Consider the following 15,636-nt stretch of genomic DNA (forward strand, 5'->3'; position numbering starts at 1 on the left):
CTGGCACTCAGAAACTTCATTAGTAATTTTAGTAACAGGTAAAAGGCATTCACAACTATCCAGCTGCTCTTTGTATATGGGGACTTCTGTGGAGTGTGGAGTGAATAGAAAGACTTAAAAGAGCTATATATAAAAAAAATTTTTTTTTTAATGTGGACCATTTAAAAGTCTTTATTGAGTTTGTTACAACATTGCTTATGTTTATGTTTGGTTTTTTGGCCATGAGGCATGTGGGATATTAGCTCTGTGACCAGGGGTCGAACCGGCACCCTCTGCACTGGAACCAAAGAAGGCCCTAAAAGAGCTATTTTTGAAGCATGTGCTTTCTTATGTATATTGCAGAATGCCAACCTGACAGATGCAAAACACAAAGTAATATTTTCCTAACAATTTGGAGTACTGAATTTTGGACATGGCTCAATAAATTCTAGCTACTGAGTTTAATAAAAGCAAAAACGTATTGCTTTGGGAGAGCAAAGTAGCCGACATACAGCTTTCTCGGGAGGGAGCTGCTCACAGAGTGACTGGATGAACCATCCTTTGGCATTTAGCATATCTGCCTGGACACTGACTCTGGCATCATGCCCTGAATGGGTTATCCTCAGTATCGATGTTACTCAGACATGAAGAGTTTCTTGAATTCTTGATCCCTGGATAGGTGGGGATGTGGAAAAGGCATGTCTTTTACCACTTTCATTATTTCACAATTCAAGGCATATAAAGAACTGCTTCCAATTCAGAAGTAGAAAGATAACAAATATTCATTCTCAGAGAAATAAGAAAAATCCAGACAAAATAATTATCGTTCTTTCTGGGAGATACCTGGTATATATGAGGAAGTTGTGATGAATTCTAGAGAGAAAGAAGCATCTCATTTGTGAGCAAAGGGTTGTGGCAACGTTCACACCTACAGTGAGTACCTGGTCTGAGTTCAGGCCTCCCTCTGGGAGGCTTTTCAGGAATAAAGGGAAATCAGTCAAACGTCCTGTGAAAAATGTAGGCTTGCAGAACAAAATGGGATCTGGAAGAGTTCTAAACACAAAAGCAAATTGCTTGGTTTGATAATTCTCGCCCAATCTCCAAATCTTGCCATGAAAGAGGCAGTGGAGAAGGGGCTGGTTAGCAAAGTGAAACCTCTTATTCCCACATATTCTTGCGGTGCTTGCCCTCTGAGAGTCAAGTCCAAACTTGCTGGAAAGCATTAAGAAGAAGGAGGACTGAGTTTTCATCAGAAACAAACAAGAGGACAGTGGAACAATATCCCCAAGAGCTAGGGGGATACAAAGTCATCCTGGCACTCCGTATCTAGTGAAAAGTATCTGAAACATAAAAGTAAAATAATGATAGTTTTACACATTGAAAAATGAGAGTATTATCAAGCAAAATTTAGTTATAAGAAATGTAAAGGAAATTCTTCAGGCTGAAGGGAGATGATATTAGATGGAAATTTGCGTCCACAAAATTTAGACACATGTAAAGCAAAATAATAACAACATATACAGAAGTAAAATATAAGAAAACCATAGCACAAAAGATGGAGAGGAAGTAAATAGAAGTATATGGTTGACAGTCTTTTAAATTTTATGAGAAGTAGTAGAATATTTATTCAAGGTAGACTGTGATAAGTCAGGGATGAAAATTGTAATTCTAGAGCTTCTCTGTCCAATATGGTACTTGCTGGCCACATAGGGCTTTTTAAATTAATTAAACTTATATAAAATTTAAAATTCAGTTTGTTGGTAGAACCAGTCACATTTCAAAGGCTCACTAACCACAAGTGGCTAATGTCACTGTTTTACAGAATACAGAAATAACATCTTGGAAGGATCTCCAAATTCCCCTGTCTTTACGATCCACTCAAAAGAAATACAGACATACTTACCTGTATGATTTAGGTAAAACACTTCCCTTCTCTAGGCCTCAGTTTCCTTAAATGTCAAATGACAGTCTTGGAATAGATAATCTTTAGTGCCCCTTCTAGCTTTAAAATATTAGGACTCAATGACTAAAAAATCTTAATGCCTCTTTTTCTCTGTGGAGCATTTTAGCAAACTAGAGAGCACGGGACAACTCAGACCCACAAAAGTATTCTACCCTCCTCCCCTCTCCCCCCAAGACAATGCTGAAAAAATAACAAATAATTCAAATTGAAATGATTTTAAGTGGTATCATATATTCAGAATGCCCAAGTCTACCACAGCACTGGTTCATGCAGTAGCCTACTTGGCCTCTGAGGACACCTGCATTTACTGTACTGTAAAATATTTACAAGCACTTTGATGATGATATTACTACAGAAATACTTAAATATTTATATAACCTAAAAGTAAACTTATGCATTCTTAGTAGCGAACATATCAAAAGAATGTACAGGGCCCCAGGTTTCTTTCATTCTTTTCTTTCCTTCTTTCTTTCAGCAATGATGACTTAACATTACCTACTTGGCAGACAAGTATGTATTCTATTTTGTTTTAGGATGATCAAATCTATCATTAAGCAATTTAAAAAAATCATCAGCACTACTTTCATCAAAGTCATAGCAGAACCTCCCCTTAGTTACCTGGTTTGCTGCAGATAATTAGCAAATGCTATTCCCAGAGCCCTCAGACATCAGTCAATGAAGCTGTGCCTCCAATAATGATGCTCTGGAATGAGCAGGTACTATGTAAATTGAGGTTGTTAAACAAAAGGAACCATGTTAATTACAGCTCCATTCAGAAATGAGAATGAATCTGTTCTATTCTATGAAATAAGACCAGAGCAGCAGGAAGGACATCCCATTTTCACAATTCAATAAAGAATGTTAAAGCCAGGAGATGAAGCAGCAGAAAATCTGAATGGGCAAAACTGTCAAAACACATTCCAAAGGCTCACTTGGGGAATTTACCAAACATGTATTTACTTAACAGACAAGGGAGCCGGGGTCAGCAGCGTCCAGATCTCTGGGGTGAATGAATGGATCATTCTTAAAAAAAACAACAAGGGCTGTAAACTATTGACAAGTGACTAGAAAGTAATTAGAAAGCCTTTCTGAAATCATTATGGGTAGAGTTAATCACTCTCTGTATTCTTCTGTGAGCTATACACATTTCTATCACTGAATGTATAACATTCTATTGATAATTATCTGCTTATTCAGAAGTCACTATTGGGAGAACCGCGGGATCTATGTGGCTGGCAAACATGTTTTGCTTTTGTGAAACACTATTTTAAGCATTTCTGAACTGGTCTGCAACAAAAACAACAACACAATTTTTTTAAACAAGTGTATTTCATATAAAAAATTGGACCTCGAGCTTCTTTTGAAATTTGGAATATAGAGCAATACTGAGTCCCCATTTCCACATGATAAGCACAGGTTCATCGTAAGAACCAGGTCATATGGAGGCTGCCACCTACCTTCCTGACCCTTTCCCCTCATTTATGTTCCTGCTTTGCTGCTATAGGATCTGCCGGTGATTCCTTATTTGTATGTTCTTCCTTCCCTGTGAGACTGTAAACTTCTTTTAGCGTTAGTTGCTCAGTTGTGTCCGGCTCTTTGTGATCCCATGGACTGTGGCCTACCAGGCTCCTCTATCCATGGAATTCTCCAGGCAAGACTGGAGTTGGTTGCCATGCCCTTCTCCAGGCTATCTTCCCAACTCAGGTATCGAACCTGGGTCTCCCACATTGAAGGTGGATTCTTTACTGTCTAAACCACCAGGAAGCCCAAATTTCTTTCAAGTGGAGGTCATTTCTTATACCTCCCAGTGTACGCAGCATTTTAAGAGGCAATGGATTACGTATGCAGGTGCTCAGGAAATTTGTGTCCATAGGAGCCACTGAGCTTGAAAACACAGTTGTCTTCTATAAATTTATCATAACAGGAGTCCAGAGTTTTAGAAGAAATTGAGCCTTGAGAGTAATTAATTGCACAAATGAGCAAACAAGGGTGAGGAGTTCGAGAGTGATCATCTAGGTCCCACTGCTAATGACTGACAGGGCTGCAACCATGAACCAAGTTTCCGAACTCTTATGTCAGTGATCTTTGCAGTCAAAAAATTTTAATTAAATGAAAGTGTCTTCCAAATGCATTACAATGTGGGTGATAAAGCACTTTAATACTTTAATATACATTTAAAATGTCAGTGCCCGAGAAAGGCCTTTGTAATTATTTGGGCAAGAGTGGGAAAAGAGACAGTCTCCACATTTCCTGGACACTGTTCCCATATAGCAATCCCAGCTGTTACAGAGGAATATGCTGTGGTCTCATGGTCTTTACTGGAATGGCTTTCTGTTGTTCACAAATTATGCAGAGTAAAAAACATCCTAGAAGTGTTCTTTTTGTCAAACCTTTGACTTCAGTCTATTTTTGTTCTCAAAAAACAAGAGGCCAATTCTCTTGTAGAATGGTAAAATGCCCATCTTACTGACCCCTTTCCCCACTTGCCACAATGGCAAGGAAAGTTGTTATGCTTAACAAATGAATCAGGTGAGGTGGGAAATTTAATATATTTGAATTGATCGTTAATGCTGTGAAAAGCAAGTGATGAGGAGCTGACATTCCATCCTACCCCCACTCTCTCTGTCTCTCTCACATGCACACAAATGCATGTATGTGGTAAAACCTATTTTCCTGGCTTGAGACCCATGCACAGAGATTAATAGGATAACACTTTACTGAAGTGTTTTGGAATGGAAATAGGGACAGATAAAATCATAAAAATGCAACTGTCATAAATACAAATAATACTAGAATAGTAGGATTATTTTCCTTGACATCCCTTTTCTTGATATTGTCTTTTTTCTTAGTCTTAACTCTCTTCTTGGTGTGAACTGAAGCTGGAAAGGAAAGAAGTCCTGAAGGACAGAATCACTTTTCTCCTTCTGGTGCGGGCATGTGGCAATGGTGCATGTCTAGATCTAAACACATGAGTAGTGAGACTCGCATGGCTTGTAATCTTCAGGTTTAAGTACTAAAAATTACTGAAACCACACCAAGTTGAAAATATGCCCTGGCTTCTTTCACTCAGCTTCATGTTTTCAGAGTTCATTCATGTTGTGGCAGGGTTAGTTCCTTTGTTGTGGTTGTTCAGTAGCTCAGTTGTGTCCAACTCTCTGCGACCCCACGGACTGCAGCACGCCAGGCTTCCCTGTCCTTCACTATCTCCCGGAGTTTGCTCAAACTCATGTCCACTGAGTCAATGATGCCATTCAAGCATCTCATCCTCTGTCATCCCCTTCTCCTCCTGCCCTTGATCTCTCCCAGCATCAGAGTCTTTTCCAATGAGTCGGCTCTTCACATCAGGTGTCAAAGTACTGGAGATTTATGGAGTAGAGTTCCTTCATCGAGTATTAAAAATATTTTTTAAATTTAATGTTCCATTATATGTATACACTACATTTTGCTTATCCGTTCAGGCACTGATGGATATTTTGGTTTCTGCCCCTTGGCTATCGTGATTAGTGCTTCTATGAACAACCATGTACAAATACTTATTTAAATATCTGTTTAAATATCAGTTCTTTTGGGTATGTGCCTACGAGTGGAATTACTGGATCATATGGTAATTCTGTGTTTAACCTTTTGAGGAACTGCAAAACTCATTTTTCACAGTGGTTATCCATTTTACACTCCCACCAGCGATGCAGGAAGGTTCTTATTTCTCCTTGGCCACCTTGTTATTTTCCATTAAAAAAATTTATAGCCATCCTAGTAGGTGTGAGAAGGCAATGGCACCCCACTCCAGTACTCCTGCCTGGAAAATCCCATGGATGGAGGAGCCTGGTAGGCTGCAGTCCATGGGGTCTCTAGGAGTCGGACACGACTGAGCGACTTCACTTTCACTTTTCACTTTCATGTATTGGAGAAGGAAATGGCAACCCACTCCAGTTTTCTTGCCTGGAGAATCCCAGGGACGGGGGAGCCTGGTGGGCTGCCGTCTACAGGGTCGCACAGAGTCGGACATGACTGGAGCGACTTAGCAGCGGCGGCGGCATCTAATGACTCTGAGCACCTTTCATGTGTCTGTTGGTCATCTGTATGTCTTCTTCAGAGAAATGTCTATTTAAGTTTCTTATCCTTTTTAAAATTGGTTTGTCTTTTTGTTGTTGAGTTGTGAGAGTTCTTTATATATTCTGGATGCTACACCCTTATCAGGTATGTACTGTATAAATATGTTCTTTCATTTTGTGGGTTGTCTTCTCAGTCTCTTGATAGTGTATTTTGACGTACAAAAGTTTTTTAATGTTAATAAGTCCAATATATCTATTTTTTCTTTTGTTGTGTTTTTAAGTGTCACATTTAAAATTCCATCGCCAAATCCAGACCATGAAGATTTATCCTTATGCTTTCTTCTAAGAGTTTTATAGTTTTAGTTCTTACACATAGGTCTTTTTTTTTGGCTGTACCCCACAGCTTGCAGGATCTTAGTTTCCTAACTAGGGATGGAATCTGTGGTTGCTGTGGGGGAAGTGTGGACTTCTAACCATTGGACCACCAGGGAATTTCATATATAGGCCTTTGGCCCATTTTGATTTAATTTTTCTTTATGGTGTAAGGAAGGAATATTTTTGACTCACAGAAAACATTTAGAATTCCTATGGAAGAGGTTATCTTCTTATACAGCTTATACCTGTTAACAACAACAATCTAATTTATCCTCTTACTCAAGAGCTTGACCAATGTTTTCACTGATTTATAAATTAAAATTTTATGTTTTATGCAGTATTTTTTCATATCTTGACCCTTCTGAGCACACTGAAAGCAGACATGTAGGTTTAAGTAGGAGAAGGAAGCATGGATATACTGAATACACGCAAAACAGAAAGTTACTGAGTCACTGAGTCTGAAGAAACACAGGACAATGAGTATGAGCAGGGAACACTGAATATTAATGCTGCTGCATTCGAGCATTAAGAAACACAAAACTTTGACTTAAAGGATGATCATCATTCAAGAAATATCAGGCAGCAAACCATGTTGAAAATTTAGAGGGGAAGATTGAGAAAGTGAAAAGAGGATCCTTAAAGGTGGCTTTAAGATCTATCTTAAAGGTAGATATTAAAGACATGATAAAAACAAGCTAGTGAATATAACAGAAAAGACAGACTCACAGATATAAACTAGTGATTACCAGTGGGGAGAGGGAAGGGCGAGGGACAAGACAGAATGGGGGATTAAGAGGTACAAAATAGATAAGTTACAAGGATATACTGTACAACACAGGGAATATAGTGAATATTTTATAATAATTATAAATGGAACATAACCTTTAAAAACAATGACTCACGATGTTTTACAACTTAAACTCATATGATTTTGTACACCAACTATATCCCAATAACTTTTTTAAAAAAAGAAATAGTCTAGAAATAAAAATTCAGTGTGATAGAGTAAGTCAGTTTCTTTAATTTTTCAACAAAATGTCACTCTTGCTATTCATATATCTAGTCTGAGAGCAAAGTCAACAAATATATGCGATACTGGCTGCCACTCTTAATCCCAAACACCTGGCAGATGTCATCAATCTATCACATTGCCCTGAACATGCCTTGCAAGTAACCCTCTCCTCGCAACGCTCCAGGCAATTGCTGCAATTGATCAGGCTTGGCACAAGCGAGACGACCTATCTGCTATCCGGGATCTACAGCAATGAGGTCTTTTTTCAACTGACAACACAAAACACCCACTCTTCAGCTTTCGGCCAGTGCTATCATTCTTGGATTTTCTGCCAACTCTTTCCTTCTAAAGTCCAAGGGAAATGACTGAAATGTGAAGGAGACAGTCAATGGCAAAGGCTCTCATCGGGTGGTGTGCTTCTTCGGTTCTGGACTAGACACATTCATGGCACTTTTAACAAACGGGGTTGTAGAGGCCTCATTCTAGGCTGACTAAACTAGAATTCCTGGGAGCGAGGTCTAGACATGTATGTTCTTAAAATTTTCTAGAAGTCACACTAGAAACTTTTTAGAAGTCATAAATAATTTTCTAGTTGGTCTCTTTGTTAAGACCTGGCTTTCATTCTTCAGCACTCTTTAGTACCATATGTCTGGCTCCAATACAGAACTTTATGCCTTTAACAGTGGGACTTTGGTACTCATAAGATTTCTTTAAGAAATTACAATATAAAGAATATTTCTACACTGTTTCAGTCAAGCTAATTTTAAGAACAGGACTGATCACATTCCTTTGTCTTATTTAAAGACCACCACACACTTCCTCCCCTTCCTGACTAAAAAAAAATTTTTGTGACAGTTCAGGAAATAATTCATTTTGTACCATTGGACAATGCAAGCTATGTAATTCAATGTGTTTTCTTCTTTGGCCTGAATCCTAGGAAGCTCTGGGTGAGTTTAATCCTTAGTTATTACAGCATTGCTTTAGGATTCCTTTACACATCAACCCCCACCTCCACCCCTACCCAAGTCTTCCTTTTACTTCCTGGTTTCTGGCTTCCGTCCTGGGTTAGGTTTTTTACTCTTGATACACTTACCTGACCTTTTGTTGTAAAGTACTTCTTTTTGTGGAAGTAGATGGGACATAGATCAATCACTGTTGTTTAGTCACTAAGTTGTGTCCAAGTCTTTTGCAACCCCAGGGACTGTAGTCTCCCCAGACTTCTCTGTCCATGTGATTTTCCGGGGAAGAATACTGGAATGGGTTGCCATTTCCTTCTCCAGTGGATCTTCCCGACCCAGGGATCAAACCCATGTCTCCTGCTTGGCAGGTGGATTCTTTACCACTGAGCCACCTGGGAAGCCCAGATCAATCAATTTGTTGTTCAGTCGTTCAGTTCTGTCTGACTCTTTGCAACCCCATGGACTGCAGCAGGCCAGGCTCCCTGTCCTTCACTATCTCCCAGAGTTTGCTAAAACTCATGTCCATTGAGTCAGTGACGCCATCCAACCATTTCATCCTCTGTCGCCCCCTTCTCCTCCTGCCTTCAACCTTTTCTAGCATCAATATCTTTTTCAATAAGTCGGCTCTTTGCATCAAGTGGCTAAAGCGTTCGAGTTTCAACTTCGGCATCAGTCCTTCCAACGAATATTCAGGGTTGATTTCCTTTAGGATTGACTGGTCTGATCTCCTTGTTGTCCGAGGGACTCTCAAGAGTCTTCTTCAGCACCACAGTTCGAAATTATCAATTCTTTGGTGCTCAGCTTTGTTTATTGTCCAACTCTCACATCCATACATCCAAACATGACTACTGGAAAAACCACAGATTTGACTATATGGATCTTTGTCAGCAAAGTTATTCTCTGCTTTTTAATATGCTGTCTAGGTTGGCCACAGCTTTTCTTCCAAAGAGCAAGCATCTTTAATTTCATGGCTGCTGTCATCATCCACAGTGATTTTGGATCAATCAATAAACAAAAATAATTCAGATTGTTAAATACAGATTCCTGGGCCCCACAACCAGAGTTTCTAATTCAGCAGGTCTGGGCTGGAGCCCAAGAAGTTGCATTTCCAACATGTTCCTGAATGATGCTGATGTTGCTGGTTCCTGAGGACTATGTTTTGAGAACCACTATTCTAGAGTAGGAATGGGCAAACTAGGGCCCTGGAGCCAATACAGCCAGCCTGTGGCTTGTTTCTGTAAATAAAGTTTAACTGAAACATACACAAACACACACAAATTGTACACCAGAGTAGTCTATAGAGAACTCTAAAAGCTAAGGGGGAGAATTTATACTGTACCATGAAGCAGACAAAAAGATGGAGACAGTTTATTCCTGAATAAAGCAGAGGGCTCTGCATTTTAGACACTGACATTTTGAGAGGTAGAAATTAATGAAACTCAAACAAGGGAGTTAGTGAACAGGTGGAGAAAAGCATAACAAAAAAGGATGGATAGTTTCATTGTATATTCTAGCAGAGTTTTAAGGTGATGTGACCTTAGTATTTTTTTTAACTTGAGATGTAAGGTGACAAAAGATCCAAACTGAGCCCAAATTATTGTTTTCCTAAAATAAATAAATAAATAAAAGGTACGAAGGAGCTAAAGATTTTCTAATATTTATGCTGCTCTTCTGACATTAAAGAAAAGGCTAAATAATATGGATTTTGATAATCTAGCTCATCAGATGTCAAGTGCTGGTCAATGTCAGGTGAAGGACAGTAAAGAATTATTCAATTTTGCAAACTGAAATATCAGTCTGATCTTAGAAGGATAGTAGATAATCAAATGTGCACTTAGAGACTTCTTTTAGTAAAACTCATAAATATAGTTTACTACTGTTTGCCTTTCTTAGCAAGCACTATGACATCGGGAGTTTCTAAAATACAGAATAAAACAAGCAACTATTGTTTCCAATACAACAGAGAATTTACTAGACTTCATCGGCAAGGCTGTATACTAAACTTATTAGCATAATTCTAAGAAGAATTTTTAATTACATCTCAATAGGCTCCAATACGGAGAAAGCAATGGCACCCCACTCCAGTACTGTTGCCTGGAAAATCCCATGGATGGAGGAGCCTGGTAGGCTGCAGTCCATGGGGTCGCTAAGAGTCACGACTGAGCGACTTCACTTTCACGCATTGGAGAAGGAAATGGCAACCCACTCCAGTGTTCTTGCCTGGAGAATCCCATGGACGGAGAAGCCTGGTAGGCTGCAGTCCATGGGGTCGCACAGAGTCGGACACGACTGAAGTGACTTAGCAGCAGCAGCAGTAGCAGCAGGCTCCAATAGGGAACCACTAAAATTGAGTCTTTTACCAAACTTCTGTGTAGAGTATTAACAAGTTGAGATGGGACTTCTTTTGAGGGAAAAGGTATGTATGTAGGCTTAAACCCTTAGCCATTAAAAAAAAAAAATGACTTCATTCATTTAATATATACCCAACAAAAGTTTATTGCTTACAGGCTGTGTATAAAACACTGAAATGAATGTTTCCCTCCAGGAAAGGTTTCTTTTTTATTTTGGGCCATTATTTATTGACTGCTTCATTGTATGCCAGCTACTGTGCTAAGCACTTGACAGATAACTGCACTTTATCTTCAAATGAAGCAGACTATTACTAACCTTTCCTAAAGATAATGTGAGGCTCAGAAAGGTCAGGTAATTTGCCCACGGTTGGCTAGTATTCAAAACCCACATCTGATTGATCCCCAAGCCAATAGTTATGGCCATTGGCATATACTGTGCTTTCACCAGTCCATAAATGGCCAAAATCATAGGCATTCTGGGCAAGCAATTTGGAGCAACACTTTGGATAAACACATAACAAAAAAGGAAGCTGCTTTTATGAATTTTCCAATGTCATAAATCAAATACAAGGATTAAGGTATAAGGCAAACTTTAAAAAATTAAAAAAATGACTTCTTCCACTTGAAAGAAAAGCAAGATGAGTCTTCTAGGGTCCAAGAGCCTTATATTCTGGGGTCTATTTCCCAGCCATCTGGCCTGTTTGTCCGACTCTTTCTTCTACCCTCAATCCTAGAGTTCCCAGTTCCTCTCCAGGATTTCGGGCATTTTGTTTTTTTGTGCGACATGCAGTGACTGCACACGTGCTCAGACAGTGCTCACTGTCGACGTAGGGACCACTCGTTTCTGAGAACTGAACTAGCTCTCTGGTTTGTTTTCACCATCCATCTGTCTAAATTGCCTTGTATCTTTACGGTGTTTCTTATAGGGGCTGCAGGTTTGATTTCACTGAGGTCTTGTCTATTCTGAAGTTCAGGCGTCTTTCTAAGTAAACCTTGGCTTGACCACACTACCAATTCCCTTCATATCATCTTTTTAAAAAAAACTTATTTTAACATTTTCTTGGCCATGCCTCACAGCATGCAGGCTCCTAGTTTTCTGACCAGGGATCAAACCCATGCCCCCTGCATTGGAAGCACAGAGTCTTAACCACTGGACTGCAGGGTAAGTTCCTTCATATCATTTATAATTCACAGAACTGGTGGGGTTCTTTCTCACCTGAAGCAAAGAAATTCCCGTCACTATAGAATTCTCGATGTTCTACTACATTCCACTGTAAACATCCTATTAGGAGACATGGAATTTCTAAAGGCTCAGTAATCAGAGGACTGTGCTCTTTTTCCATTCCTGACTGAGGCCAGTGTTCTAAGGAAGCTTCCAGAAATATACAAAGTAATAGCTCAATTGCTAACAATTTTCATTCGATAAGAGTAGGAATGGATACAGTGGGCTTTCCCAACTTTCTATTCCAACCTTCCTTCCTCGGAGGGTCCATCATTGGACATGGGAAGTCCAAAGTCTATTCATTTTTCCCCCTTGATATAACAAAAGCATACTCTCAAACAATTTGAAAAATTACTGTTACTAAATTATTATTTTAAAAGGGACATCAGTTTCATCAAAGAGGGACTGGGATCATCAACTATGAGAGTGGTTATTCCAATTAAAAAGGATGATGCCAAGATCTTTTCTACCCAATTTAGGCACTGAGATACTACAAACTATTTTGTCATCATTATAATCTGATCTAAAAAACATGCAATAGACCACTTATGCATAAAAGAAACTCTGAGGACAGGGTTGGTCCTGATGTTGACTTCTCAGAGCCAAGGAAGCTATAGCTTCCCAACTACAACTGAACACCACCGATCAGCTGGCTTTGAATGTTGCTCCAGCCACAGAGCAGTACTGAAAATTATGTTCCATGTGAAGAAGAAAAACAACCACCTTTTCAAATTACAGAAAAGATTTACAAAGTAAAGACCAGGAAAAAGACTTATTTACCCTATCACAGCAATCAGTCATGTGAACAAATGTTTATAGCTGTTTTGAATCAACAGAGACAAGATGTGAAAAGGATCATAAGAAAGCATGCAAAACATCTTCTAAAAGAGAATGTTTTGTGATCTGCATCCTCCCCTCCATGTCCAGCATGTTGCGGAGCCCGCAGTAGGTACTTAATAAATATTACACATGTAATATGATGCAATGTAATGAGCCATGCTTCAAATTATAGATATCAACTCAGTTTTGGGGACTGGTATACCTTGAGAACCCAGATGATGCCAACACATAATGAAACTTCTTTTTTCACACAAACAGAAAGCTCAGGAAGCTGGTGAACAGCTCTGCAACCTAGAAACTAGCTGTGCAGAGCACTCTTTGAATACGAATTAGCAGTGGGTAATGGCAGCATATTTATGAGGTCTCTTGCCGGGTCCTTTCCTCCTGTGAATGCTGTATAATTCATTGCGTGCGCCCTGACCCCAGTGCGCTCCTGTTCTGACAAATCATACTTGATTAAGACAAATCTTTATTAGTTAGCTAGTCAACTTCCCCATTTATCACTGGCAAATCCCATTCTCCTCTTTAGGTGCAGGAAAAGTGACTGAAACCTTAACAAAAACACGTACCCAAACATCTAAATACAAATAAAAGATGTGTTATACACAGCAAGTAATACCAGAAGGCTCAGAGTTTTAAGAGATGATTAAACAAATTATTTAATAGGTACACATTATACCCACTGACGAACTCAAACCCACTACACATCTCACCCAGACTGAGGAATGGTTCATTAGGAATTTTTAATATACTCCTTAACTCCTGTTTGAAAACAAAATGTCATATTTAAAAACTGTATTACTAAGTTGGAGGTTCAAAATACTGAAGAAAAAAAAAAAGATTGCTGAGTAGAGAGAATGTTTAAGGTTCCTACCAAAAGAATAACAACAACAGATCTTCTAAAACATGAAACAGAATAAGGCAGAATGAATTAAAAATTATCCTTGATTCTTTAGTACCTTGGAAAATATATCTTTTTTTGGTCTGCAGTATTTTCATGAACTGCAATGTTGTACCTTAAAGATGATTTAATGTATTTATAGTGGGTGGTATTCATTGTAGAGTCTGATACACTGAGCCTGGGACCAGAACTGTTCTCAGAAACTTGAAGATGAGGTCATCAGTAACAGAGAAGCATGCCGTGTCCTGGGCTTGCCACTGACCAGAATAAATAGCATCACAATTTGGGGCTTCACTGGTGGCTCAGACGGTAAAGTGTCTGCCTGCAATGCGGAAGACTTGGGTTCGTTTCCTGGGTCGGGGAGATCCCCTGGAGAAGGAAATGGCAATCTACTCCAGCACTCTTGCCTGGAAAATCCCATGGACGGAGGAGCCTGATAGGCTATAGTCCATGGGGTTACAAAGAGTTGGACACGACTGAGCGACTTCACTTTTACTTTCTGACAATTTAAAAAAATTGTCTAGTTTCATGGAGGTAGAAGTTGGTACAAACCATTAGCTCTCTTTCCTAGTGAGAGTGAGAGAGAGATAGTAAATCAGAATGAGAAGAAAACATGGTTTGAGCTGATTTTCATTTCCCACATTTTTACTCTTAAACCTTGATTCCATTGGTGGAGGAAAATCTTTCTACTTTTTTCATAAGAAGCTAGGACATCAATCTGGTGTATAATTGATAAGTAATTTCTACATAGATTATAATTGGTCCTTTAAAAACAAAGCAGAGACAATGTGTAATATAGGAATTCTGTGACAATATGTTTATGTAAGATCCTAAACGTTCTGCACTAATGATAAATAAATCTGTAAAGAATGTATGGAGGGGGGAATCCACTTTTTCTCTTGACTTTAATGAGACGCCAGTTAACACTACATAGTACACATATCATATTTTACTTTATTGATGTCCTTAAGTGTTAAATGGAAAGTAACATTCAAAAACATTTTGCACGTTGAGGCTGTCTTGTATTTCCCCAAAACTCCCATTTAGAAAATGTGGATACATCTTGAGAAATAAGGTCAGAGCTTGGTATGAGAGACTTCAAAAGAACACCTAGTGCAGTGGGAAATAGTGTGTTGATGATTTTATAAGCAGACCAACTCTGATTATATCTATGGATTCAGAAGGGATCACACCTAAACAATTCCTCCCCGTGCTACAGGTCTTTCATCATGATCTCAAAGCACTGAACGAATATTCCAAAAGTGAAAATTGCCATCGTCCCTTTGGAGAACCTTTGTTTCAGTTGGGGGTGGGATGGAAAGTTAAGTAGTTTACAATAGGCCCACAGAAGTAAAGGAAAAGTTTTGTAGGCATTTTTACTTGTTCATGGATTTTTCTACCCTTTTTTTTTCTTTTCTTGAAAATCCTGATGAAAATCAACTTTCCCAGAACAATTTGCCCGTGAAGACAAATCTTACATCAGAGGTAAAATCAGAATTCAATTCAATAAACATTGTGCAGAGCCAATTACATGGCAGGCACCGTAAGAACACAAAGAATAAAGCATGTTTCCAACACATACAGCTCATACTGAAATGGGGCAGAATGATGTGAAAATCGCCACCGCTACAACAAAGCGTAACACATTGTACAGGTTCTAAATAGAGAAATGTGCCAAATGAGTTGGACCAACAAGCATACAAACATGATACTCTCCACCGACCTGTTCATCATCCTGGCAGGTCTCCAAGAGTTCACATGCCACGACTGCCACCCCAGGCCTCTGGTCCCCAGCTTGATCATCTGCCACACAGTAAGGTGGATACCTTTTGACATGCTTTAAAAACTGAGGGCCCACTGACAACCTAAGTGTAACAGACACTCTACCGTGCAACTCACATCTCTTTTCAAATCTTAGAAGATAAATCTGAAGATCTATGGAAACACGATGCTAATTTTATTCATTGTAGCTTTGGAATGGA

At 39.1% G+C, this 15,636-nt stretch overlaps 1 protein-coding gene across 7 annotated transcripts in view; it reads right to left on the reverse strand.

Moving 5' to 3' along the window:
• VTI1A (vesicle transport through interaction with t-SNAREs 1A) overlaps window positions 1–15,636 on the reverse strand; it is a 382,417-nt gene that overhangs the window by 164,319 nt on the left and 202,462 nt on the right. For 2 of the 7 annotated variants that reach the window (XM_027528861.1, XM_027528860.1), the window contains exon 7: window positions 15,378–15,457. The exons of the other annotated variants lie outside the window; for them this stretch is intronic. In XM_027528861.1, coding sequence (XP_027384662.1) covers window positions 15,378–15,457 — 80 coding nt within the window. The remainder of the gene's footprint in view (window positions 1–15,377; window positions 15,458–15,636) is intronic. 7 annotated transcript variants of the gene reach the window in all.

This window comes from Bos indicus x Bos taurus, chromosome 26 (assembly GCF_003369695.1).
Source record: "Bos indicus x Bos taurus breed Angus x Brahman F1 hybrid chromosome 26, Bos_hybrid_MaternalHap_v2.0, whole genome shotgun sequence".
In the NCBI taxonomy this organism is placed as follows: Eukaryota; Metazoa; Chordata; class Mammalia; order Artiodactyla; family Bovidae; genus Bos; species Bos indicus x Bos taurus.